The 23,890-nt window shown below is 34.6% G+C and overlaps 4 protein-coding genes across 4 annotated transcripts; all 4 read right to left on the bottom strand.

Moving 5' to 3' along the window:
• Nucleotides 1-806: 806 nt before the first annotated feature.
• On the bottom strand, nucleotides 807-2,111 carry LOC120625791. The gene is made up of 4 exons (XM_039892997.1): nucleotides 1,999-2,111; nucleotides 1,442-1,581; nucleotides 985-1,378; nucleotides 807-908 (listed from the first exon to the last, which is right to left on the bottom strand). The coding sequence occupies exons 1-4, from the start codon at nucleotides 2,020-2,022 to the stop codon at nucleotides 852-854; spliced, it is 615 nt and encodes a 204-aa protein (XP_039748931.1). The 5' UTR covers nucleotides 2,023-2,111; the 3' UTR covers nucleotides 807-851.
• Nucleotides 2,112-7,848: 5,737 nt separating this feature from the next.
• Nucleotides 7,849-10,018, bottom strand: LOC120626007 (endocuticle structural protein SgAbd-6-like). The gene is made up of 3 exons (XM_039893287.1): nucleotides 9,944-10,018; nucleotides 8,822-8,958; nucleotides 7,849-8,056 (listed from the first exon to the last, which is right to left on the bottom strand). Exons 1-3 carry the CDS (start codon nucleotides 10,016-10,018, stop codon nucleotides 7,849-7,851), a joined length of 420 nt encoding a protein of 139 aa, XP_039749221.1.
• Nucleotides 10,019-10,893: 875 nt separating this feature from the next.
• LOC120626006 (flexible cuticle protein 12-like) lies at nucleotides 10,894-11,720 on the bottom strand. Its single transcript, XM_039893286.1, has 3 exons — nucleotides 11,712-11,720; nucleotides 11,451-11,560; nucleotides 10,894-11,086 (listed from the first exon to the last, which is right to left on the bottom strand). Exons 1-3 carry the CDS (start codon nucleotides 11,718-11,720, stop codon nucleotides 10,894-10,896), a joined length of 312 nt encoding a protein of 103 aa, XP_039749220.1.
• Nucleotides 11,721-15,754: 4,034 nt separating this feature from the next.
• Nucleotides 15,755-22,001, bottom strand: LOC120626005 (flexible cuticle protein 12-like). The gene is made up of 4 exons (XM_039893285.1): nucleotides 21,985-22,001; nucleotides 18,341-18,422; nucleotides 17,538-17,662; nucleotides 15,755-15,977 (listed from the first exon to the last, which is right to left on the bottom strand). Exons 1-4 carry the CDS (start codon nucleotides 21,999-22,001, stop codon nucleotides 15,755-15,757), a joined length of 447 nt encoding a protein of 148 aa, XP_039749219.1.
• Nucleotides 22,002-23,890: the final 1,889 nt, after the last annotated feature.

Here is a 23,890-nt window from a genome sequence, read left to right as displayed (position 1 = left end):
GTCAAGATCGGTGCACTGGTATAAACGCACATAGGTAACCAACAAATAAATAGCCAAACTTTCGCATTTAATATAATATTTATTTTTTTATGTTGTTGAGCTTTTTGGAAGAAACCATGTCCATGGAATTAAATACCGTGATGCTTATTTCTGCCGAAAAGCAGCATTATTACAATGCTGCGTTCCTGTCTGAAGGGCGTGGTTGCCAGTGTAAACACAAGCACATGAGGTTTCGCATCGGGTTTATGGAGACAGGGAGGCATGATTTAGGACGTGTACCTAGCATGCCCTGCGAAGTTTTGCTCTGCTTATAGGCGATGATTTTCACTTAAAATCAAATTGACCATCTGTTTGGCCCGTCAATTAATACCTATTATTTAAAAAAAGTATGTATACAATGAGTAAATATATTAAGCAGGTTTACGATCCTAATTAGAACGTTACAGCGGTTCTCAGATGTGATTAAACCGTGGGGAATTCCTAAGGCCCAAGTTTTAAAAACAGAACTTCCAGATTGTGGGGATAACTTGGGTAATGCTTCCATAAGCAATATAACACACTCGAATATACGAAGCATACATTTTTTATTAAGTTTATGTATTTTTAGACTATAAAAATAATTATTACGAAGTAAAAGTATTTAAATAGAGAGAGTTACGGTAAATCAAACAATATAACGTTGTTATATACTATATAATTATCTACAAGATTTTTTTTTATTTCTTAATCTAGTAAAAATAAATAAAATCTATATCTATAGTAAGAATCTGAATACTCGTAAATAAAAAGTTATATAATAACAGCTATTAGTTCTACGAGTATTACATATTAAGGTTAGTAAAAATAACTTACTATCCCAATAGAGTCGCAACAACCTGAGGTGCAATCCTATTTGAAAGGTCATCAGACTGAAAAAAAAGCAATCATTATTGAACCAATAAAATACTCATGTGTTTTATTTTTTTATGCTTTCTTATCATTTACCTCAGTTGTAGTGTCCATAGCATCAGAGGTAAAGTCTGTTGTTGTTTCCGAATTAAATTCATATTCAGTTCCATGTTTGATATTCAAATCATTATCTTCAATTGCTTGATTGGGGTTAACAGAAATTTCAGTAGCTTGGGATTTCCTACTAAAACTAGCCGGAGTCATTTTAGACAGTAAATTTCCATTATTTTGTTTCGTAAAGATATTCTGTTGCGTATTTTTTTCTTCAAATTCTGTATTCGGCCTATATTGTTCATCGTATCTGTCTTTCTCAACATTATATCTATTATAATGCCATGGGTGGAGAGTATTTTTCATATAACCTTGTATGTTACTTCGCTCAGTATACCCATTACGAATTCTACTTTGAAGATCTGAAAATGGAAATAACCTGAGAAGGATATTGGTAGTGCACAATTGCTCTTTCATAATGAACAAAACTTTAAATATTTACAGTTTGTTCAATCCAAAATTAGGTGATTTTGCTGTCTTCGTTAAATAGTTAAAACCCAGAGATAAAAAATCATCCGGAGATGGTGCCGGAAAACATAATGCTGATTTGATAAATAATATCGCAAAGCTTATTCGTACAACCTGTGAATATCAAAGTACAAATGTAGTAAACACATTTTTAAAACAAAAACTATGATACTATATCTAAGAAAAACTATAATATAAACTGATATTATATTATGCACATAACTAAAACAAACAATATGTATTATAAATTATAACAAAACTCGTATATTGATATAACAGGTGGCCTCTTAATGGAACTGTTTGCGTTAACGAGTTTACAAATTTTAAGGACTCCGAACACTTTGTTAAGTTGTAACTTTACAAAAGATTCACTAAATGAGCTTTGAGAAGTTATCTATGTACTAAGAAGAACATTGAATAAGTGCTAAGTGCCTTATTTATCAATATTATACCTATTCCTGTATTAAACGGTAATCTTGTTATTTGGGCAAAGTTTGACCAAACACTTTATCACCATTAATTTGTACTTACCTTAAAATTGGATTGTTTAATCATGATTTATAATTAATTTTGATATCACAATAATTTTCCTCGAGACTATGAACAAGTTTTAGTCCGTTTTGTTATTGTTGTTAACCTTATTATTATACTATTACATATATAATAATTCACTAAGAAACGTTAGAACTGGTCGCGGTCGTTTAAAAATATGAATTTGTGATGAGATTACAGTCATGATGTTTTAAATCAATGTGGTTCTCAGAATAAATTACGAGTGTTGTTTAGGGTTCCTTACCGACAAGGTTACTGTTTAGGGATAATGACAAGGTAGATTGGAAACAGCCAGCTTCGCTCTCATCTCCCGCAAAATAGAAAGATGCAAAAATTTTTTCAAATGTTTTTGAAAAGAGCAACTACTGAGATTCTTGACGGCTCTTCTCCGTAGACTCTGTTTTCCGAACAGGCAAAGAAACGACAAACAGACATACTTGTCGTTTCAAAAGTGCTTATCAAGTAGGCCTACTTGAAATAAATGAATCTTGAATTATGAATTTTTGCGTTTTAACTATACTTCAACTTAATTGTAATATCAATTTAAATGTAATAGAATATTTATTACCTACTCATTTTTTTTGGTTTTGTACCTATAGTTGCAGTGAATTAGCGATGGACAAGGTGCAGCTCATTTATCAAATTTTTGCATATTTAATATGTAAATTTTACACAAATGTATATTGTATGACTATAAAGATTACTTTTCTTTTTCTTTTCTTGTGTACACATTTAAAGTTTCACTTATACAATACAATATGGTTTCCGATTTTAGTCATTGTAGTCAATCTCCAAGAGATTCCACAACTACGCGGGAGACATTATAGCGCACAGGGCAGAGCTTGCGGAAATATTCCATTACTCTTACAGTCCCATGGCACGAGCTCCAACACGACCAGAAAGGGATCAGGCGCAGGACTAACAGCTTAACTTAAATGCTTTATAACGGGTAAGAATTTCATGATAGAAAAACCTAATACTATTAATTGGCTCCACCCGGGAATCGAATCCAGGACCTCGTGATCTCCATTGGAACATTTTCACAACTAGATAAACGAGGCAGCTTATAATAGCTAAAAACGTAGAAAATTACAGTATACAACGGAACCAAATAGTACCTATAAAAATACAGATATGAGGGCATTAGTTGTACTTTTTATATTCGTTTGTAATGAGTGTTTATAATGCAGCAGGTATTCTGTATTATGTTTTAATTTTTTACTAACGATATACCAGTGGTTTGCCTCGATTTAAGACCTCTCGTTGTAAGGAAAATGCTTTTGTCTTTTGAACGTAGGTACCTACCTATCTATTGCCATCCGTAGACTCTTTATGGTGTTTTGTAAAGCACGACTTTTTGCAGGGGGCTATATCATTGAATGCCGCCAATTAACGTTTACTCAGCGAAATATATGATAAAAAATGATTAAGTTTGTTGTATGGTAAAAAATGAAAAGAAGCCGGCCAGAAACTCAGCCGTTGCCCTTTTCTAACATTAACATTTAAAACTTTACAATATCTCTATCTAGCGGGTGATGAGAGCGAAGCTGATTGATGCCTTGACATGACATAGATGACACTACATTAACTATAAGACTGATAAAAAGGCATATATTATTTTGGCATCGGTGGTATGCGAACCGTTGGTAAGTCCGCGATTGTTCAAATCCTGCTAGTTCCGAAACTTTTATATGCATTTTTAATTATAAATTTGGTTTTCCCTCCAACTATAGGCTAAAACCGTGTGCCCTGTGGTGACGGCCAATCAGAATACAGTTATCACCACCCCTCTTCTTCCCGTGGGTGTCGTACGAGGCGACTAAGGGATTATATAACGGAGAGCGGCAACAGCGTCCTCTGTGCTACTGCTACGACACTAACCCGCCCGCCCGTCGTTGTAATTACGGGCAAATCGTCCAGTTGGGAGAGGCCTTTAGTCTAGCAGTGTACTGTAATAGGCTGTTGATGATGATGATTGGCTAAAACACTTTTATACAAATATAAAAGTATACCTACACACAGATAGACCAACGGACAGATTGCAATGCAAATTTATATGAAAATTATATTCTGGCGCTTCTTTATATTCTGCGTATTTTAAATTTGTCAAGGTTACGTTTCCGCTGTCATTAGTCTAATGGAGTTGTTAGAGGGTCATTGTGATTTAAGTTCAACTTAACATTAGAAATCAAAGCAATCAGTACGGCTAGCCTAAGCAGGAGACATTTTCTCCACAGAGGAGAGAAAATAATGTTTATCTTCTCTCACAGTTTTATCCAATTTCCAAACATGGGCGAACGTACGCAAGTATGCATGGGTTTGAAACAATATCTAAATAATATAAGTGCAATATTAAACAGGGCAAAACTTCTCTTTTTTCCTGTTTCTGCGCTTTGCCACGATGACAAATAAAATTTTATTTCTTGCCAGTGATTAAAATGGGAATAATTGTCTGTCTCCTGCGTATGATAGACGTTTGTAGGTAAAAACGGTGTGTTCACTGCAATAATGTTTAATTTTCGTTATCAGTTTATAAAATGGCCAAGTGCGAGCTGGACTTGCCCACGAAGTGTTCCGTACAAAGGTGCAATTTGTTTGATCAATCTGTTATATGAATTATATTGTCATCGAACGAATTGTTCCCTCTTACTTCTTGTCGTGCCACCAACTCGTTCCACGTCAATGGTCATTCCTCGTCGTACCCTGAGTCCGGATGATGCTCTGAATAACTTTCCTGTAGATATAACTCTATAATTTATACTTAACTAGCGTACCCAGCCCGCTTCGTCGGGCTAGATTTTGCTTTATTTTATTTAAACAATAAACTTACATCATTAAATTTTTAATTTAAGTCTCATAATATATTAAATCATTTATTTTTCTCCGTTTTCGTTCTCTTCTATTCTCTTCTCGAGCGGGTGAAGATCATTATCTACACCCACCAATAGAATATCATCATAGTAAATAAAAACTGTATTTGACAGTTTGACAGTTCAAAGATTGGTGTGCTCCAATCGTCACTAAACTTTACAGGATTACTCGCCAAGTCAATCCGGAGATTCCCTGAAAGTTTCATTGAAATCGGTCCAGCCGTTTCGGAGCCTATATGGAACATACCCACACACTTTCTCTTTTATATATATAGAAGATTAATAGTTGTTGGTAGTTTTCTTGTTACTACTACTACTGTAAATTTACTAGTATCTTTAAACGACTTCAAAAATAGGAGGAGGTTATCAATTCTGTTGTATTTTTCATATTTTCCACTACGTCCAATGAATACAAGTTAGTATGTGTGAAGTTGTGGCACTAAAAGCGCAGAGCGGCGTAGTGGGTACAATTAAATCAAACATCCTAATCATTAAACTTATATTGACCGATGGATGTCAATGCTGCTGCTGGACATAATATGTCTTTTGAAGGGATTTTGACCCACGACGCACTGCGGATCTTGATGTTTACTGACAATCAATTTGCTATAATTAAAACACAACATAGCTTCTTTATAAAATTAATCATTTTGTTTTATACAAAAATTTAATCATAGCAAAATATAAAAATACAAAATATAAAAAAACTCTTTTTACTTTTACATTTTTTTCGATCCCTGTTGTATGCGGACTCTGCGCGCAGCAACGGGGCTAAGCAAATCTGACATATTATTGAGCCGGTACCTACCATTCTCTTCTCTTAGAAGTCCTAATTTTACTCCTCTTCTTAAGGCTCTAGAAAGAATAGAAACAATGTTACAAACATTTTAGTTTGTTTGTTTATGTACTGGCCCGTTTGTCTAGTAGTTTGTATGTTAGATTTAGACTGCAGAACTCGAGATCTTGGGTTCAAATGCCGGGTTACCAGTACCAGCCCGCAGTTAGTAAATAAGCATTGTAGCTACCTTGTTCCTTGGCGAGCATGTTAAGTAGGCGGTCCCAATTATTGTCACATTACATTACTCGCCATAGACCGTGCGTGGAGTGATTATGCTTAACCCTCTCTCCTATGGGGAGGAGGGCTATGCCCAGCAGTGGGACAGTATAATAAATATAAATAGTGGGAGGATTAAGACGGCCTCCCTGGCGCATCGGTAAGCCTATGGTTTCAAGTTGGCAATTTGGGAATTCTTAATTTCCCAATTTTCTCTGGTCTAGTCTGGAGCGAGGCTTCGGCTGACAATGACGTGCCGATGAGCGATTTAGCGTTTCGGTACGATGGGGATATGGGTTTAATTTAACTGCTATACGCCTGACAGGTTAGCCCGCTACCATCTTAGACCAACTTGTGGAAAGTGGAATAAAAACAACTGAATATTATTTGAATAGTTATAAAGTATATGATAGTTTTAAGCTATTACGGCCGAGTGGCGCAGTGGGCAGCGACCCTGCTTTCTGAGTCCAGGGTCGTGGGTTCGATTCCCACAACTGGAAAATGTTTGTTTGATGAACATGAATGTTTTTCAGTGTCTGGGTGTTTATCTGTATATTATAAGTATTTATGTGTATTATATTCATAAAAAAAAATATTCATCAGCTATATCTGTACCTATAACACAAGCTACGCTTACTTTGGGGCTATATGGCGATGTGTGTATTGTCGTAGTATATTTATTATTATTATTATTATTATTATTATTATTTAATTTAAAAATTTAATCGACAAAAAGAGAAGTGCTAAGCAAGTATTTATACCTTCCTACTTTTCGGCCAGCAGTAGGATTATGAATTCTGTACTTCAGACGAATGAATTTGTTTATTGTTCTAGTTGTCCAACCTGTATTCTTTGTTAAGTTTTTAATTGCCGATAACACAATTTCTCGGATACGTTTTATTCCTGTACTTTTCACCATTTTCAATTCACATAGATTTGAACCTTTAATTTAAACTTTCGTGGTACTGTTCCCCGTAGGCATACGTTGAAAATTAAAACAATTCTTTGTAGCGCCCTGCAATGTTCAAAACATGCAAATGTCTTAAAAATATTAAGAGTGTTTGTAAAATTACTGCTAAAGGAAAGTACAAATTACAGATTAGTGAAATGTCACATGATCAAGTTAGTCCATTGTTGTATTATATATGGCCAGTGTATGCAGCCTGCATATCTAGACGAGTGTTTGTATACTCTTAGCCCTAATATCTACGTGATGAGGTTAATAGGAACATAATAATTCAATGTGCTTAATCCTTCGTATTTATATTTAACAGTGTAGGGCTTGTGTACACGTATTGGCCCTGTGGTGACAGATCAGAATAAAGTAGCCATCTACTTGTAGGATGATGGTAATGATTTTAATGCTCAAGGCTAGACACAGGCCTCCTCGCGTATGTGAGATAGGGAATTAAAGCTTTGATCAAACACGCTGGTCTGATTATAAGTTGGTGAACTTCATAAAATATTTTTTTCTTTTCGTGATAGTAACCGAAACTGAAGGTAGAAACCGTGTTTTCTGAGGTTCCGGAGTGAAGAACGCCTTTTTCCTATCTACCGGCTGTTATTCAGAAAAAACCTAAGTGACAGAATTTTCTTTCATAATAAATCTATAACCCCGATTTTAACCACCATTTGTAATTGCTCTATCGTGGGATTAAATCTGTTCTCGTCGGCGACGTAACCTACATTGTCCAGCTGTATGAGCCTTTGACAGACATAATCTATTTGGAATGTATTTATAGCTCTATCTCTGCGAATAGCCTAGAAACATTCCAATTTCCTCAGAAAAAATAAATGGTTACTAAATTAAAGACAGGAATGAATTATTTTACAAAACGTTTATTAGTTACTTAAAGTTAATTGGCAAGAATGAGTGAATCATTTACTTTTGTTAGTAATAGGTCTTCAACCCCGATTTGCACCACCGCTTCCTGGTCCTTGCTCTATCGTGGGATTGAATCCGTTCTCGTCAGCAACGTAAGTCACAAGGTAGGTGGCACCATCAGGAGCTATCCAGCTGTACGAGCCTTTGACAGACATGACTTCGTTATCGGTGCCAGCATTTTTCAGCTCACCTTGCTCTTCTTTCTTGGTGCCATCGCTTTGCTCGAAACTGTAAACATATTTTCTTTATTAGTTTAAATTAATTGTTAAATAAGTTTGCTGTCATGAAATTTACGCATTAAATATTTATTCAAGGAGCATAAACATTTAATGCTTTAAATCAGCTGGTCCATGACAGCAAACTTTTTTTTTGAGGGCATCTGCTGGGCCCGCTAGTAGAGTTAGACCCAAAACTAAACTAGTGGAGCCATCGTAAAAAGAGTCGCAGGAGTCGCAGGAGTCGCTCGGTGGCACAAGACGATAAAGTGGAATTTGGAAATCCCCACAAAAGATCTATGCTCAGCAGTGGACGAATTAAGGTTGATATGATAAATGCCAACATAGTTTATAATTTAAATTATAGCTTCAAAGTTTATTTTATGTATGTATGTTAGAACGCGATAGTCTCAGAAACTTTTAGTCTTACTTCAAAGTTTTGTGTTAAATAGTCGGTTCTTTGAAGATGATATTACCCATCGTGTAGGCAGCTAAACCTACGGGGTACAGCTGGTAATATATTTATTAGTTGTGATGATTTTTTTTTTAAATAAGTACACAGCAAGCACTTGAAAACAAAACTTTGCTAACACCTTAAACACAGGCTTTACTTGATCAGTAGGTACTTGCCCAAGATTCTATAACTTAATGTTTGTTCACTATACGTAATGATCTTTATGTAAATAAAGTATTTTAACCGCTATTCTGAAGAATCTATTAAAAGATGCTTAATGTATTATTAATGTGTTTAAGATGTATTTAATTACAAGGTACTTACGCATATTTATAGGAGCCTAGGCCATCGTTCTCAGCTTCGTATCGCAGTAGTTGAACATCGTCGGGGTTTGGTACTGATGCTGGGCGTTGAGCCTGAGGAGCTGCAGCCGCCAGAGCTACACAAGCTAAAATCACCAACTAAAAAAAAAAACATCTTACACTTAGTAAATGGAGAAAGTGATAAATAAAAGACTTTATGGTCCTCTTGCTCAAATTGCATATTTTATTGAAATGATCCATCAGCTACAGTCTGGTAATGTCCAATATGGTCCTTTTCTTTAATGGGCAAAGAGATTTAGATCTTCGATTTAGAAACCGAGCTTTTCAGCGAGCTAAAGATTACTATAAAGTGATAAAGCTGGTATCGATAACTTAACATGCTCTCTCAGACAGAAATGAGGTGGACCAATTTGCTAACTCAAGATTACAAAACTTAATATAATATAACAACCATTCGTGCCCCAATATAATATAACAAACGGACTACGACTAGAACAACGAGGCAGTAATATGATAGATGTTATTCAGCGGAAGCATTCGCCTAGGAAACTTCCGTTTGCAAGCAATTGTTCCACGAGCTTTTGTCAAAAAAGCACATTTGTTTGTTAAAACGAATTTTTTAAGTTTTCCTTGCAAAAGAATATTTTGTTCGCAGATGCGCGAGCTTTTGTTTTGGTCGCAAGCAAAACTGTTTGGTGAGAAGGTAAAAAGTTGTTCTTGCGTGGTAAACCCAAGCGCAAGGAACCTCTATCGATATAAACTAAAAATGCATATAACAATTTTGGAACCGGCAGAATCTAAACTCGCATCTCGCTGGCAATCGTAGCCTGAGTGCTTTGCCTACTAAGCCACGACTTCGACGCCAACCCAGTTCGATCATCGGCATGCGCCTCTCGTGCAGTTTTTAAAATATCACTTGCTTTAACAGTGAAGGACAACATCGTGAGAGAACCTGCATGCCTGAGAACTCTCCATGACGTTCTCGTGTGAAGTATACCGGCCCACACTTGGCCAGCGAGGTAGACAATGGCCTAACCCCTTTCATTTTGAGAGATGACCCGTGCCGTATGTGGGCTGGTAATCGATTGATATTGTTGACTTATAATATCGAAACCGCAATTACTATAGCATCTCCTTCACCTTTGTTACGGGCGAGGACCGTCCCAAATAGGAATAGTGTTAGCCAATCATAACGCATTGCGTTAAACAAGGAGTATACCAAGAGTTTTTGATCGAGCTCTAAAATAACTGTTACATTATTGTCAGTTTTGTATCAGGATGTAAAGATTTAGTTGCTTTCAGTAGGTCAGGTAGGTAATTCTAGTGTCAATAATATTCAATTACTGGATTTATAAATCCATCCCATCCGGACCTCCTAAACTACATCGTTGCTTATAATTGGAAGTTAATAGTTAAGCTATTGAAATCAATCCCTTAAAATATCACACATTTTGAACAATCCTTGATGAGACTGGTTTTATAAGTTCTAGGAACTCAAAATTCCTTCACAACACACACACAGATCACTTGATTCGTCACGAACATTTGGCACGCGTTATTTAGGACCCTAAATAGATATATTGACGAATAAGTAAGATTTTCTGACCACACAAAATTTACTAACCATTTTCATGATTACAATAGGATGGTTGTATCGTCTTCACTTGGAAACTGATTACTTGACAAAGCTCAACGCATGTTTTATACTTTACCATATTATATTATTACAACACTTAAATTATTATTTGATGAATTTAACTCGTTACAACGTTTTGTGCTAGCCCCACCTACGAAGGTCACTTGAAGATGTTTGAGGACAAATGTGATGAGTCTTTAGCAATATAACAATTTACATACTCGAGAAGTTAATAACTGTGTATAGGATTATTAGTTAAATGTCAATTGTGTTGCACATACCTACCTACCTTCAATTAGCCAGTTAAAGTTTTGCTAGTTATGGAATTTGCAATAGTTGAGGAAAACAAATCATGCTTCAATGGATTTACATTTAATTAACAATTTGGGTTAACAACTATAAATTTAATCAACATATTATTACATTTTGCTTAAGATTTAAAATCGTTTGGTTCCCTTTTCAATAGTTGAACGGTATCCGAGTTCATCAGCTACGTATGTGACGATGTAGTTGTAGCCGTCTGGAGCTACCCAAGAGTAGCTGCCCCTAACAACTTCAGCTTGACCGACAACACCTTCGTTTTTCAACTCACCTACTTGTTCTTGCTTTGTGCCGTCAGACAGTTCAAATCTGGAATTAATTTTAATATAACAATAAAGAAGCCAAAGAAGAAGTTATTGCAGAGGGATATAAATAAGGCTGATGCTGACCAAAATAAAAATTAAGTACAAACATCCACAGTTTTATCATCCGTCTGATATACACCTAGCACTGAGAAATAACTTAAATGCATCTGGCACATTCTGATACTCGTGCATTTACGGGTATATGACCGTTAAGCTCTTTGACTCTTGACTTATCATCTTTAGGTTAGGTTAGGTCCACTCCGTTAAAACCGTACTCCGTTTATAATCGTTAACACTTTAATTTTTAACATTTGTACATATTATGTTTACTGTTTAGTTGTAAAAATATAAACAAAATTAGTACTTACTGGTAGCTATAACTCCCAGTTCCTATGTTATCGTTGTCATAGCGTAAAACTTTAACGTCGTCGTAAAGTGGTACTGCAACTGCGGCCGACACTAAGCAAAGGGCAATTAGCTGTAAACATTGAATAAAATTAAAGTGTGGGTATATATTTATATATATATATATTATGGATTTAAAAAAAAAATGAAAATTATTTGTATTTTTTTTTAAATAAAATACTAATATTAAACAAAAATGTAAATAAATTAAAAATATTTCTTACCAATTTCATTTTGGAAGTGATGCTTTTGTAACGATTTAGAGATCGAAATAAAATTTATCGATATAGGTCGCTCTATTTATATTTATGTCCTGAATATATAATTGACTTAATATTTAGAAAAGTGGGCGTAATAAAATGCCAACGACATGATGAGTAAGTTTATGAACTAGATTTACTAGTTTTTTTTTTGACTTCCGCATCTCGTAATGGAAAATTGATCATATTTTATAGAATTATTTTTTTATATTCTGAATCTGTCTGTCTGTCCAGCCTTCTGTATTTCAAGACTATGGATTAGTCTTTTATTACTGTTAAAATATTTAGTATCATTAAATGCATTAAAAAGATAAAGCACTTCAAACCTTATCATATCTACTAGAAGATTTCATACGTATTTTTAGCACAAATAGAAAGGAAATCCGCAAATTAATTATTTATTATTATCAGTCTCTTATAAAATTATTCAAAACGAACGTATATACTATATATATGGAATATTTTATAGACCCGTGGTTAAAAATAAATTGCGTATACTAATAAATTATTTATCTTTAAAGTAACACTGTAGTAAGATTATTTGGAAAAAGGGAAAAGAAATAAGCGCTTGGATTTTAAAGAGATTAATATAGCTTCTTTCTTCTCCAAACTTGAATAAAGGCTTCTGATTTGGATTTTTGGTCAGCCTATCTAACGTCGACCCACGTTAAGAGTATTTTTTTGCTTTAAATGACTCAGCCCTTGTAATGGTCTTTTAATTTCAGATATGGTGATTCAGTCTGTCTGATCATCCACATGCTATTCGATATAATATTCTGGACTCTTTCGGGAAAGTTCTTCTTCGCATCAGATGCTATATAATATAATTAATTCGGAAAAATAAAACAATATCCTCGTTATCAAAAAAAATACATTTACAAACTAAATATGTACTTAATATTATGCTCCCCTAAAGGAAATATATAATTATTGTTTTTTAAGGGTCTATTAATTTAAACAAATTAATAATTATAGGTTTGCCAAACGGAATCTTCGGTGTGGAAGCCTCACTCACGCTTAGTCCATTTTTCTTTTTTATTAAAAACGCTTCTTTGTTAGGATTCCGTATCAGGACGGTAAATTTATAAGAACAACGAATAGTGTTATTTATTTCAAAACTATGTCGAGGAAACTTCTATTACCTATCACAAATTTTATCGAGGCACAGACACTGTTAATTTGCCTAGTTTTTTTCATATAAATTGTAATCCAAAAAGGGATTAACAATGAGTACCTCATTACCTACTTGTGATTACCTATGCGTGTGTCAAATACGTAGTAGTGTGTGTAATATTTTTTTATTGATTTAATGTATTTTATTACACATAATTAAAAATATTAGTATTTTGCACTCCTTCTCAACTCAACTGTATGTAGTGTGGGAAATTTCATACTCCTCCGTCCAGCGAAATTTTCGTTAAAAGGGGTACCAAGTTTTTGCTTCACGTATAATATAAATTTATAAGAATAATTACTATTATACAAATGTAACCTAACTTTGATTCTACTGGCGAACCAATTCAATTTTAGAACACAAAAACTGTTAAGGGGCGTACGGATAGGGTTAGGATCTTCCCGTGGCGCGGTGGTATCCATGAGGATTTCCCCACGTGAAAGAAAGGGGCAAACTGGCGCAGCGGGCAGTGGCCCTGCTTTCTGAGTCACAGGCTGCGAGTTCGATTCCCACAACTGGCAAATGTTTGCGTGATGAACATAAATGTTTTCAGTGTTTAGTTTTTTATCTGTATATTGTAAGTATTTATGTATATTATTCAAAAAAATATTTATAACACAAGCTTCCCTTACTTTGAACTAGATGATGATGTGTGTACTTTCGCAGTATATTTATTTATTTATTTGGTGTAAGGTATAAATGTTTGACGATCTCCTTGACGTAGCGGTGAGCGCTATGGATTCAATTGGGAGGTTTTCTCTGGTTTGGTCTGGTGGGACGCTTCTGCCGTGGCTAGTTACCACGATCTAGGTCACATAGAAACCGATTAGGGGTATGGGTTTAATACATACAACTGGCATACCCCTAACAGGTTAGCCCGTTACCACTTACCAGCACGTGAGATTGCAGTCAAGCGCTAAGTTGTGTAGTCGACGTTCTATTTTCTTACTTATCGCGTCTGTTTGTAATTATGAGTACTTTAATCATGTAGCCCTTTTTTTCTTACGTTCACGGCTGTTACATTATTGCAATTTTCTTGAGGATTTCTATTTTTTTTTAAATATATTATAGTCTATGTTGCATTGGGCTACATTATTGCAATCTTATTAGGGACTAGCTGACCCGTGCAACTTCATCTGCACCACATCGGTTATTACAGGTTTTTAAATCTTAAAAAAACCTGGAAACTAAGTGCAGCTTATAACTATATTATACGCGGCCAGGCGGCCCGCGGCATTTTTCTTGCTTCTTGCATTTCTATACCCGTCGCACCTTCTAAGGGATAGGTTCAATTTGAACAATTAAAAAAGAATTTTGCTGGTATATAACCAAACTTAATATTTATAAAACTATTTATTGGGATAAGGATTCATAACATAATCGGAATGTCCACCATCTTTTGATTGTATGTTTTGAACGAAAAATAATAAAAAAGCCGTTATTGTGACTTAACTATAACAGTTAGACATATTGATTCGCGGCTTTTTATGTAGATAATCATGATTACTTTAGACATGTAGTACATTATTTTTCAATCATTTTCGCAGCGTACGCCAGTAAAGCTCCAAGTCGGTATTACATCTTTAGAAAACATTGTTATATTTCAGTCAATTTACAGAAAACCGTAGAAAAATATACACTTACACCTTCCGCACTTTGTTCATTAGTGAAAACGGTATGAAAATGTCGCGCCCAGGCAGACAGACAGACTCGGCAGGGGACTTCGTTTTATGATGAGTAAAGAAGATAGAAAAGCTATATAGAGTGAACTTAGGAAGATGTATTGAAAGTAAACAGATGAACTTACAATTACTGCGGGTCCATTATAATCTCACAAATAACATTTTTTCCCCTCATCTGTCGATATATATTAAAAATATAATCATAGAACAGAAAAATAAAGCAAAAATTTATAATTTATTTCATTTTTTAAACAGACAACATACATCCATTATAGCTTGGGTTAGGTGTGCTTGGATATTTTTTTTAAAAATCTGACTATATTGTATGTCTCTCCCAAATTTAAGCCAAATCGGTTAGTTCATTGTGTCGTTAAAGCGTAACAAACATCCGTCCATCCATCCATCTATCCATCCATATACACAGCACAAAAAAAGAATTACTGAAATCGGTATAAATATAACGTATATATAAGTTTCCACGTGATGCCCGGACAGACAGACAAAAGTGAAATAGAAATCTGGTTTGGACTCAGCATCGATTATAAAGCATCCCCCGGTCCAAATTTTCAACATATATTAAATGTACAGAAATCTTCTAGTTACAGTTTTATTATAAGTATAGATTTCAATTTTTTTTTAATTAGTGTGCATGGAAAAATAAATATGCTTCAAAAGATTTAATATTTTTACAGGTTGATTCCTTATGAAATATACTTATGGACCCTTTAACAGAATTCCGTAATTCCGTTACACGTTTTATATATAGTAGCTTTGCCGGTTATGTAGGCCTTGTCGTTAGGGTAGGTTTAATTCATGAGAAGGGCCAAAAATTGTAAGGTAAATTGAAGGTTTTTTTCCCTAAGGAAATTCTCAGTGTTAGAAAAATTTTCCGTGTCCATCCCCGTTTTTCGGAAATCACGTCAAGCCATCGGAACCTCTTTTTAGAAGCGGGAAGGGTCTAAGTCCTCTCTCCTATGAGAGAAGGCTTGGGCCAAGCATTTGCACATTGGTTGCGTTAGGATAAATGAAAACGTTAATTTACTAAGTATAAAATGAAACGAGTGGCCAAGGAAACGTTTTTATATTATATAACAAAATAAAAATAGATAATAGCTAACATACGGTGTGAACTAGGTAAATTGTGCTTTAGGTTAACCGAGGAGGGAAGCTACGACTGCTGGGGGAGGTCCACCAGGGGCTTCTTCGACTTCTGGTTTGAAACCTTCTTCATCAGCTGTGTATACAACTCTGTACTCTACGCCATTAGGGGCAAACCAGGAGTAGAAACCTTGTACAGCGATTGATTCGTTTTCGCGTCCTTCATTACGGAGTTCTCCTAGCTGCCCTTGTTTTGTGCCATCGGATTGTACGACACTGAAAGAGAAAATTATAGAGTTTATTCCTCGCTGAATCATACTTTCGTAATCCTTAGTACCTTACTAAAATTATAAATTCGAAATAATTATCTCTTTTTTAATTTTTTGTTATTCCACTACAAGTTAGCCCTCGACTGCAATCTCATCTGTTGGTAAGGGATGGCTGAGACGGTAACGGGCTAAACTATTAGACGTATGGCAGTAATATCAAACCTATGCCACTTATAAGGATCATCACGACATCGTAACGGAACGCTAAAACGCTTAGCAGCATGTATTTTTCAGTAGGGGGTAACAAGCCACGGCAGAAGCCTCCGACCAGACAAGACTAGAGAAAATTCCTCCCGCTTAAATCCACAGGGCTCACCACTGCGCCGGGAAGGCTTCCTTCAACTGATAACTATCATACGAGTTTATACTCAGTTTAGTTATCAGGGCCATATACATTGTTTTTTAGAAAAATAAATGATTATTATTATTATTATAGTTACATATGTTATATTTTATTCCAGGAAAACGAACGGTTTCCACCAGATGTGTCATAAACGCGAAAAAAGAACGCGGAGAACAGCTAGTAATACATAATTGTCAAGCCAAAGTAGGTAATGACGTAAGGATCCCAAGTTGTTGGAGTTACGATCCCACACTGAAAAGCTCAGCGTTGGTAGAGAACCAACTTAGTGGGCAGTCGGCTTCATTTGAAACACAGGGCGTTACTGGGCACAAACATAACAAGACTGGAGTGTTGCAATCCTTGCAAAAACCCTATATTCTGCGGTGGACATCCATCTGTCGAAACGTTGATGATCGTTTCTACTTTTGATAACAGAGTATCGACTGAAACCATACCCTTAAAATTCCACTGTGTCCATCCACCTGAACCGTAGATGTGAAGCCTCATGTACCTGTTATTACACAGGAACCCAAGCCTTTCAGACCAGAATAAAGCATTGCAGCAAATAGCAAATGAGCACGGACGAGCTCTGACACAAAAAAAACTACTACTAGTAACATGTTCATGCAAATGCTGTTATATGAAAATTTCAGTTTCGATTTTGGTTTCGGCCCTAAGAACAAGTTTTGGGCAGACACTACTATATACAAGACTGATTCCGCATCATACAAATCGCGGTTTAAAAATAAAGTATGTAACATTTTTATTTGCATTATAATCAAAATCTGATTCCAGATTCAGATTGAAACCGTGCTTGCTGGGATGATGCTTGAATTGCTTATTCACTGCAGGAATGCACTTAAGTATAAACAACGGTCCTGAGCCGCTAGTTTTCAGTGGCATCCAGCGGATTGTTGCCATCAACGATGCGTTTACCGGTACGGGGTTGCCATTCCAGCAGGGATCACATCGGCTCTTTGTGCCCTCCGATTGCTACTTCAGCTTCGCGACTCGTTGATCTATGTCTTCAAGCTCTTCTACGGATCTCCTCATATCTGATCTGGTCACGTATGATCACGTACAATCTCCTGGGTTGATCACGAAGAGATTCTCCCATGAATCATCTCAACCACTTTAAATTATAAGTATATAGCGAGAACTTACACGTATCTGTAGTTGCCGAGACCAATGTTGTCATTTTCGTAGCGGAGAATATCGGCATTGTTATTGTTGTAGGTAGCTGGAGGAGGTGCCGCTATCGCAACGGCCACAAGGCACAAAACAACCAACTGAAAAAAAAACATGTCTCGAATAAAAAAAATGCATTTAAAAGCCAATGAAACAAAAACATTGGAGGTTGAGTTTGGGTAATTTTATGATAGAATTTATTCCAAATACAAAAAAAGAATCTAATTTAAGACAGCAGAAAAAAACAATAACAAAATCTAACAATATTAATATCCGATTCCCACTGCTGGAAGAAAGTTTGTGTTAAATGCCATACAAAAGTTGATAAAATATCTGTAACTGTAAATTATATTCCCAATGTATTGAACACACATTCACGAAAAAAAACGTCTGGCAGCGTTGACCCAATTATTTAGGGAAAAATACTCGTGAAATGCATGTTGCGAGATCGAAAGTTCACAAATATTACACAACATAGAACGAAACAGTTATTTTAAACAATTAAATAAATATATGCAAAAATACTGTTGTTTTGGATTGGATAAGAAGGAATCTATTTTCAAACATCGATAAGACGTGTAAAAAATTCATAATCACGAAACTGAAATTAATACATTCATGCACTCGTACGACCGTAATTTATAGAACGATATTATAAAAAAATATTAAAAATCATATTTTGACGCTAATAACAGCACTTCACCATAGCATATCATGAACCAATTACACACTCACTTGAAAACCAACACTTTTGCAAAAATAAATTTATTTGTACGCACCAGTTTCATTTTTTGATTTGGTCTTTCAACGGTGACTATTCTAAAGAATGTAACGTGCTCGTTTGTCTCCCATCCTTTATATCTGTAGCAGATGACTTATTTGTAAAAGACCAATGAACCTACTTGCCGAAAATGTTAATCAAGCTTCGGTGAAGGTAAACTGCTTATTTTGGATTGTAACAACAAAATAACGCGTGACAAAAATAAGTTTGACACACCACCACTGTTGGTAAAACATACTTTAACATAGATTCATTCTTAGAAATATTAATTAAAATATTTTATACAGGTACTAATAAAACTAGATAATTATGAATAGTGTTTGTAAATGCTCGTTTTTATTTCCGCCTTAATTTTCACACTCGATTTGATTGTGTTTCCTTGTGCCATGGACAGATTAGTAAAGCAAAATTTAATATTAATTTTAGGGTTCTTTAATCAAATTTGTTAAAGAAGGAACCCGTATGATGCGAATTGTCCCTTTCTGTTTATTTTTATCGCAGGGGCCATTTATGCTATTGACTTAAAATTTTGAATAGTTAGACATAATTCTTATAAACACTATTGGAAATATATAGATTTAAAATATTTTTATTTAAAAAAATGATTCTATTTCAGCCGCATTTTTTATGACTTTGATGAAAAATATATTTTTTTTGTTGATAAGGTAACCAAGCGAAAAATATAAAAGTACTTTTCTTTCTCAATTAGGTTAATTTTTTTTATTATTTTTTTTTACGTTTTTTAGCTCGTTGCTCGAATATTGTAATTTATAAACCGATTTGAAAAGTATTTTTTTTTGTTTAAGACGGTATACGTTCCATTTTCATTAGGTTAAGATCTGTTTAAGGTGTCTTGGATAAATTGAGGGAACTCTTCAAATATTAAACTACTGCTACTTTGCTTGCCTCTGTAAAAAAAGGTATACAAAGTATATGATCTATACATAGTAACTTTTTACATTTTACTTGGCATTGACTTAAAAATATTGTAGATAATATTTATTTCTTGCCTTTTAGTTGAATATAAAAGTCGGTTTTTTTCTGTCAAAAAATATATACATTCAATAGTCTTAAAATAAAAATAATCAAATTTTTATCGCCGATTTTCCAATATGGGACTGGGATTATATTATTATTTGTTAATATTATAGAACCTGCTGATTAAACCTTCATCCTCCTCTTATGGGTCAGGATGACAAGAGCATCAAGTTAAACTTTTGGCATTTTCAACCATCTGTAACGAGATTTGGTCTCTTCCAAATCTATGGAATAGAATTTTTCATAGGTACATTTTACGCGTATTTGTATTTTTGTGAATTTTCTGTAATAAAAGTAAATTTACTCATTCATTCCTTCTGAATATCTGACGGGCTCGTTTTTTCCATTTTCAACCCCTTCGTACGATCACCCCCGACATGCAAACCAAAAGATTAACCTATCCGTTATTGGAGACTCGTGGGGTAAATAAACTATTAATATATCTGACACGCTTAAATATTATAATATTATATTTTTTATATATTTATTAGAATAGAGTGTGTCTATATGACGATATTTTTAGATATTTAACCTGGCATAGGTTGTACATAAAAATATTGCGTGTTGATTACCATGGTGATTATCGGTGGTAGGTCTGCTTTGAGAGATGTCCACCGGACAACCTCTTACTGCACTATGCAGGTCACTAAACCGTTAGTATTATATCCTTAATATTTGAGTTTGGGTGCAATACCATATGGCGTGAAATTCCCCTGTGAAATTGTTGATATGTTTTTTGTATTATAGTTTTTTTAGCTTTAAAGCTCTCAGCTTTAAAAATAAATGGGTATAATAATTTTATTTTATACCACCTTTGGTACCCAGGTTGCCAACCTAATTATGTAAAAAACCAAGGTCTCATTTTGCTTTCGCTAAGATAATGAGCTTTAAAGAACATATTAGTGTTGTTTTAACGATTTTGTGATAAAAAAGCCCAACTATTAGATTTGCCTGTTTTCTAAAGTAAATGAAGAGTTGATGCTAGATTGACAGATAAAAAATAGTTTAAACTCTTAGAATATTACGTCAAGGTACGTATTTCGACCAAAATTTAAAATGAGAGTTGACGGATAGTTTAAACTCTTAAAAAATTAAGTACTCAAGATACGTATTTCGACCAATTAAAGTTTTTGTCGTCTAAGATTATCCAATCTAATACGAGAAAAAAAACTGTTTGTTAGTAAGAAATAAACTCCTCAACCAATTTTGATATTTTTTTCAACATTAAACAGTTAGTTAAGTAAGTAATTTTATCAGCAGTATTAGGGTTTCAGCAAATGGTATTTGTAAAGCAACCCAAGGGAGAACAACGGCTATTTTATCTGCGTACATTGATTTAATGGTACGTCGCACAATAACACTATGTACTGAAAAATACTGCTTAGTTGAGCTAAATAAAGCCATAACTACTCGCCTCTTTTAATAATTTTGTCACTAAAATGCATTATGCTTTTTATGTAGAAAAAATATTTAAAATTATTGTATCTAATAAGTTATTCAACCGTCACTATAAGCCAAACAATATTAATCCTTATGAAAAATAAAATAATGTTATTATCAAGACATTGTTATGTAGTATTAACCTTGCCCTTTACAAAAACTATTTGGGCACTTAGTTAAGGAGATGATAATAAATTTCGCATCAAATCTGTAGCTCTTGATCGTGAGGTTCGCATCAAGCGTCACTGAGATTGAGTGGTAAGTTTACGCCTATGAGTATGTGGTGATTAAACTATAATATAATAACGTTGCATTACAACGGTTAAGGCGGGTAAAAACCGCCAGCTAACTCACCAGCTAGTGGATTAAACCTATGTATAAAACAATGATGATGATTAGGTTGGGGCGCGCTGCCTTAAAGATGCCTATTCACTTTTGCCTTGAAAGTATTCAAGTGTGGCACATGTTGCAAGAAACGTTAGGACGTTCCACATCTTAGCAGTTCTTATCAAAATACGCAGAGAACATATCAGTTCATCGGTTGAACATTGACCACATAAGGGTGTAAGCCAAGTTAAATCATACATTACATTTTTATTACACTCAAATTGCATAACTGTTAAAAGTTATTTAATCGATGCGTAAGAATCACTAAGAATTTCGAACAATTGATTAGAAATAATGAACGAGTGAATATTGTAAAAAAATCTAATCTAAGTTATCCGTTGATTTACTTTCAATACATGTTAAAACAGATGATACTCAATTTCGAATGGTTATGCAAAGTTAATGGCGTTATTTTACACCCCATTATGCTATTATCAAAACAGAGCTACAAACGTGACTCAAATAGTAGTTAGGTTGGTAAAATTACCACTCTAGATTTTTAAAAATAATGTGAGGAGTTAGCCTCACGTTATAGTCTGCGTCCTATCACAGAGTTAAGCCGGGAAGTAGGTAAAGCGCCATTTATTTCTGCCGCCTAGCAGTGTTGCTGTGGTTGGCAAAGGGGTGGGTTTAATAAAAGGGCACAGCCCTTTAAACAAACAACTTTCTATCAAAAGTGTCACCGACAGCCCTCTGTGTAGAGCATCTATGGAGTCAGAGGAAAAAATAACGCACGTGATGGAGTGCACGGGCGTGGCAGAACAACGCGAGATCTACCTTAAATCCTGAGCCATTTTCCCGAAAGTCCTTGGCAAACGGCAACGCGTTCTGGAACGAATTTAGCTGTCTGGACCAACGGGAAAAGTTGGCGTACAAAAGCGCTTACGTGCGGCAAACGGTCCAGTCCGAAGACGAAGAAGTTGAGTTGAGTGGAGAAAATGCTTAGTGTTGTTTAGGCCTTGAAAAAGGTGTTCATAGCCTGGGTAGGTTTGAATAACAATTTTGATAACGTCAGCTTCCTTGTGCTTGACACTCGGGGCCCCGGTTCGAGGCCTACTTTGATACTTCAGTTTGGCCAAAGGCATCCAGTGAAAACGCCTCATACAACTTAAACTATAAATGTCGAACAAGATCTACATCGTATCTACATTTGCCAATACCAATACTGAGCCAGAGCCACAACTTCCACCAGGCACAGAAAAGCTAACTGAAAATTACAGTTTCATCTTGTTTAACTATTGAAATAATTTATGTTAAACCAATAAATAATGTTTTCTTGAGCGTCGCCCAGTTATTTTAAATTCTAAATGTCCAGTTATTTTAAAATCTAAATGTTAAATGGCTTATATATGTTATATGATAATATTAGATGATAATATTAGACCCCGACACTACAAAGTTAAGCAGAAGACGATCTTTAGTTGCCGAGTTTAGTTCGTTATATTTAGGTGGGATATAATTTAAACGAGGAAATTGAATCTTATTGTCGTTTGAGCAGCTCACTAAACGAAGTTTTCATTGATATATAATAAAGAATTAAAAATAAATGAGAGAAAATAAGCTACAGATAAATGCCAATAGAAAACCTGTCAGAGACCTTTGAGCCAATAGCGAGGCGACTATTTTAACTAATAATAAATTAATCGTTCAACTGGTCGTATATAATTTAGTAAAATTTTATCACTCGAATACTTTTTACATGTTTTTTACACAATATACTCGTATATTAAATTATTTGATGGTTTCTTGCATTTAACTCTATATTCCAATGCCGAACCGAACCGTGCCTAATGTCATTAAACGGTATTTATTTATGTTTGATTTTTATTGAAGAAAGTTATGGCACTGTGAATTTCTTATCAAGAAGAGCATAGTGCCTATCAAGTTTATTGAGTGATAATGGATATTGTATGAGATAGATTTCTGAATGGCTGGATAGATAGAGAAATCCTGAGTAATGTGTTATCTATCATTATAAAATACTTGCAAACAATAAGTTAATCTAGTCTCTGTGGAGATAAACACCTTTATTCATAATTTATATCCTGCTAAACAGCGCGTATCAAAATTGATTTTGACACATAATCACAGCCGGTAACACATACCATAACTCAGATACATTAATTTAGATACTACTTAATTCAAATATTTTATAATCGTAATACTATAAATTATTGCGTAGTGTGTATACTGTTTACATATCCGCATTTAGTTCCTTCTTAATTTTTAAAATTAGTTAGATCTTAAACGCACGAAGCAAGGTCTTAAGATCGTGACATGACCGAAATCGATTTCAGTATGCAACGTTGCTTTTTGCAATTCTTAATGCATCATCAGAGTCGTCGTTTTTTCTTTCAAGAATCGTGTAAAATCGTATAAAACATGGCCTAAAATATAATATAATATATAATATAATATAATATATAATTATTAATAATAATTATTATTAAAATAATATTAATTATTAAAAGCTCTTTACATCTTATTTAGCAGGACAGAAACTCTTAGTTAACGGAAACGAGAGAGATTAAATTGCACTTTGTCCGTTTGTCAGACTGTAGGAGCTTTGCTTGAGCTATAGAGTAAGTAAAGGCTCAGATTCAGACGGACGAATGGACAGAATAATGCCATTCCCTCTTTATCCTCACTTACTTATATTATAGCTCGTCGCCCTTATAGGATC

The sequence above is a fragment of the Pararge aegeria genome, chromosome 8 (genome assembly GCF_905163445.1).
Source record: "Pararge aegeria chromosome 8, ilParAegt1.1, whole genome shotgun sequence".
Classification (NCBI taxonomy): domain Eukaryota; kingdom Metazoa; phylum Arthropoda; class Insecta; order Lepidoptera; family Nymphalidae; genus Pararge; species Pararge aegeria.
Note: the sequence above shows the minus strand (reverse complement) of the source record. Positions and strands in the feature narration are given on the sequence as shown.

Excerpts from the sequence above, each read along its gene's own strand:
- LOC120625791 (XM_039892997.1), bottom strand. The coding sequence starts at position 2,022 with ATGATTAAACAATCCAATTTTAAG. Across the intron at positions 1,582-1,998 it reads TTAAACAATCCAATTTTAAG|GTTGTACGAATAAGCTTTGC; the intron begins GTAAGTACAAAT and ends TGATATTCACAG. Across the intron at positions 909-984 it reads CTATGGACACTACAACTGAG|TCTGATGACCTTTCAAATAG; the intron begins GTAAATGATAAG and ends CTTTTTTTTCAG.
- LOC120626007 (XM_039893287.1), bottom strand. The coding sequence starts at position 10,018 with ATGCGTTATGATTGGCTAACACTATTCCTATTTGGGACGGTCCTCGCC. Across the intron at positions 8,959-9,943 it reads AAGGTGAAGGAGATGCTATA|TTGGTGATTTTAGCTTGTGT; the intron begins GTAATTGCGGTT and ends TTTTTTTTTTAG. Across the intron at positions 8,057-8,821 it reads CTAGGCTCCTATAAATATGC|TTTCGAGCAAAGCGATGGCA; the intron begins GTAAGTACCTTG and ends ATATGTTTACAG.
- LOC120626006 (XM_039893286.1), bottom strand. Across the intron at positions 11,087-11,450 it reads ACTGGGAGTTATAGCTACCA|ATTTGAACTGTCTGACGGCA; the intron begins GTAAGTACTAAT and ends AATTAATTCCAG.
- LOC120626005 (XM_039893285.1), bottom strand. Across the intron at positions 17,663-18,340 it reads CAAATCAAAAAATGAAACTG|TTGGTTGTTTTGTGCCTTGT; the intron begins GTGCGTACAAAT and ends TTTTTTTTTCAG. Across the intron at positions 15,978-17,537 it reads CTCGGCAACTACAGATACGT|TGTCGTACAATCCGATGGCA; the intron begins GTAAGTTCTCGC and ends TTTCTCTTTCAG.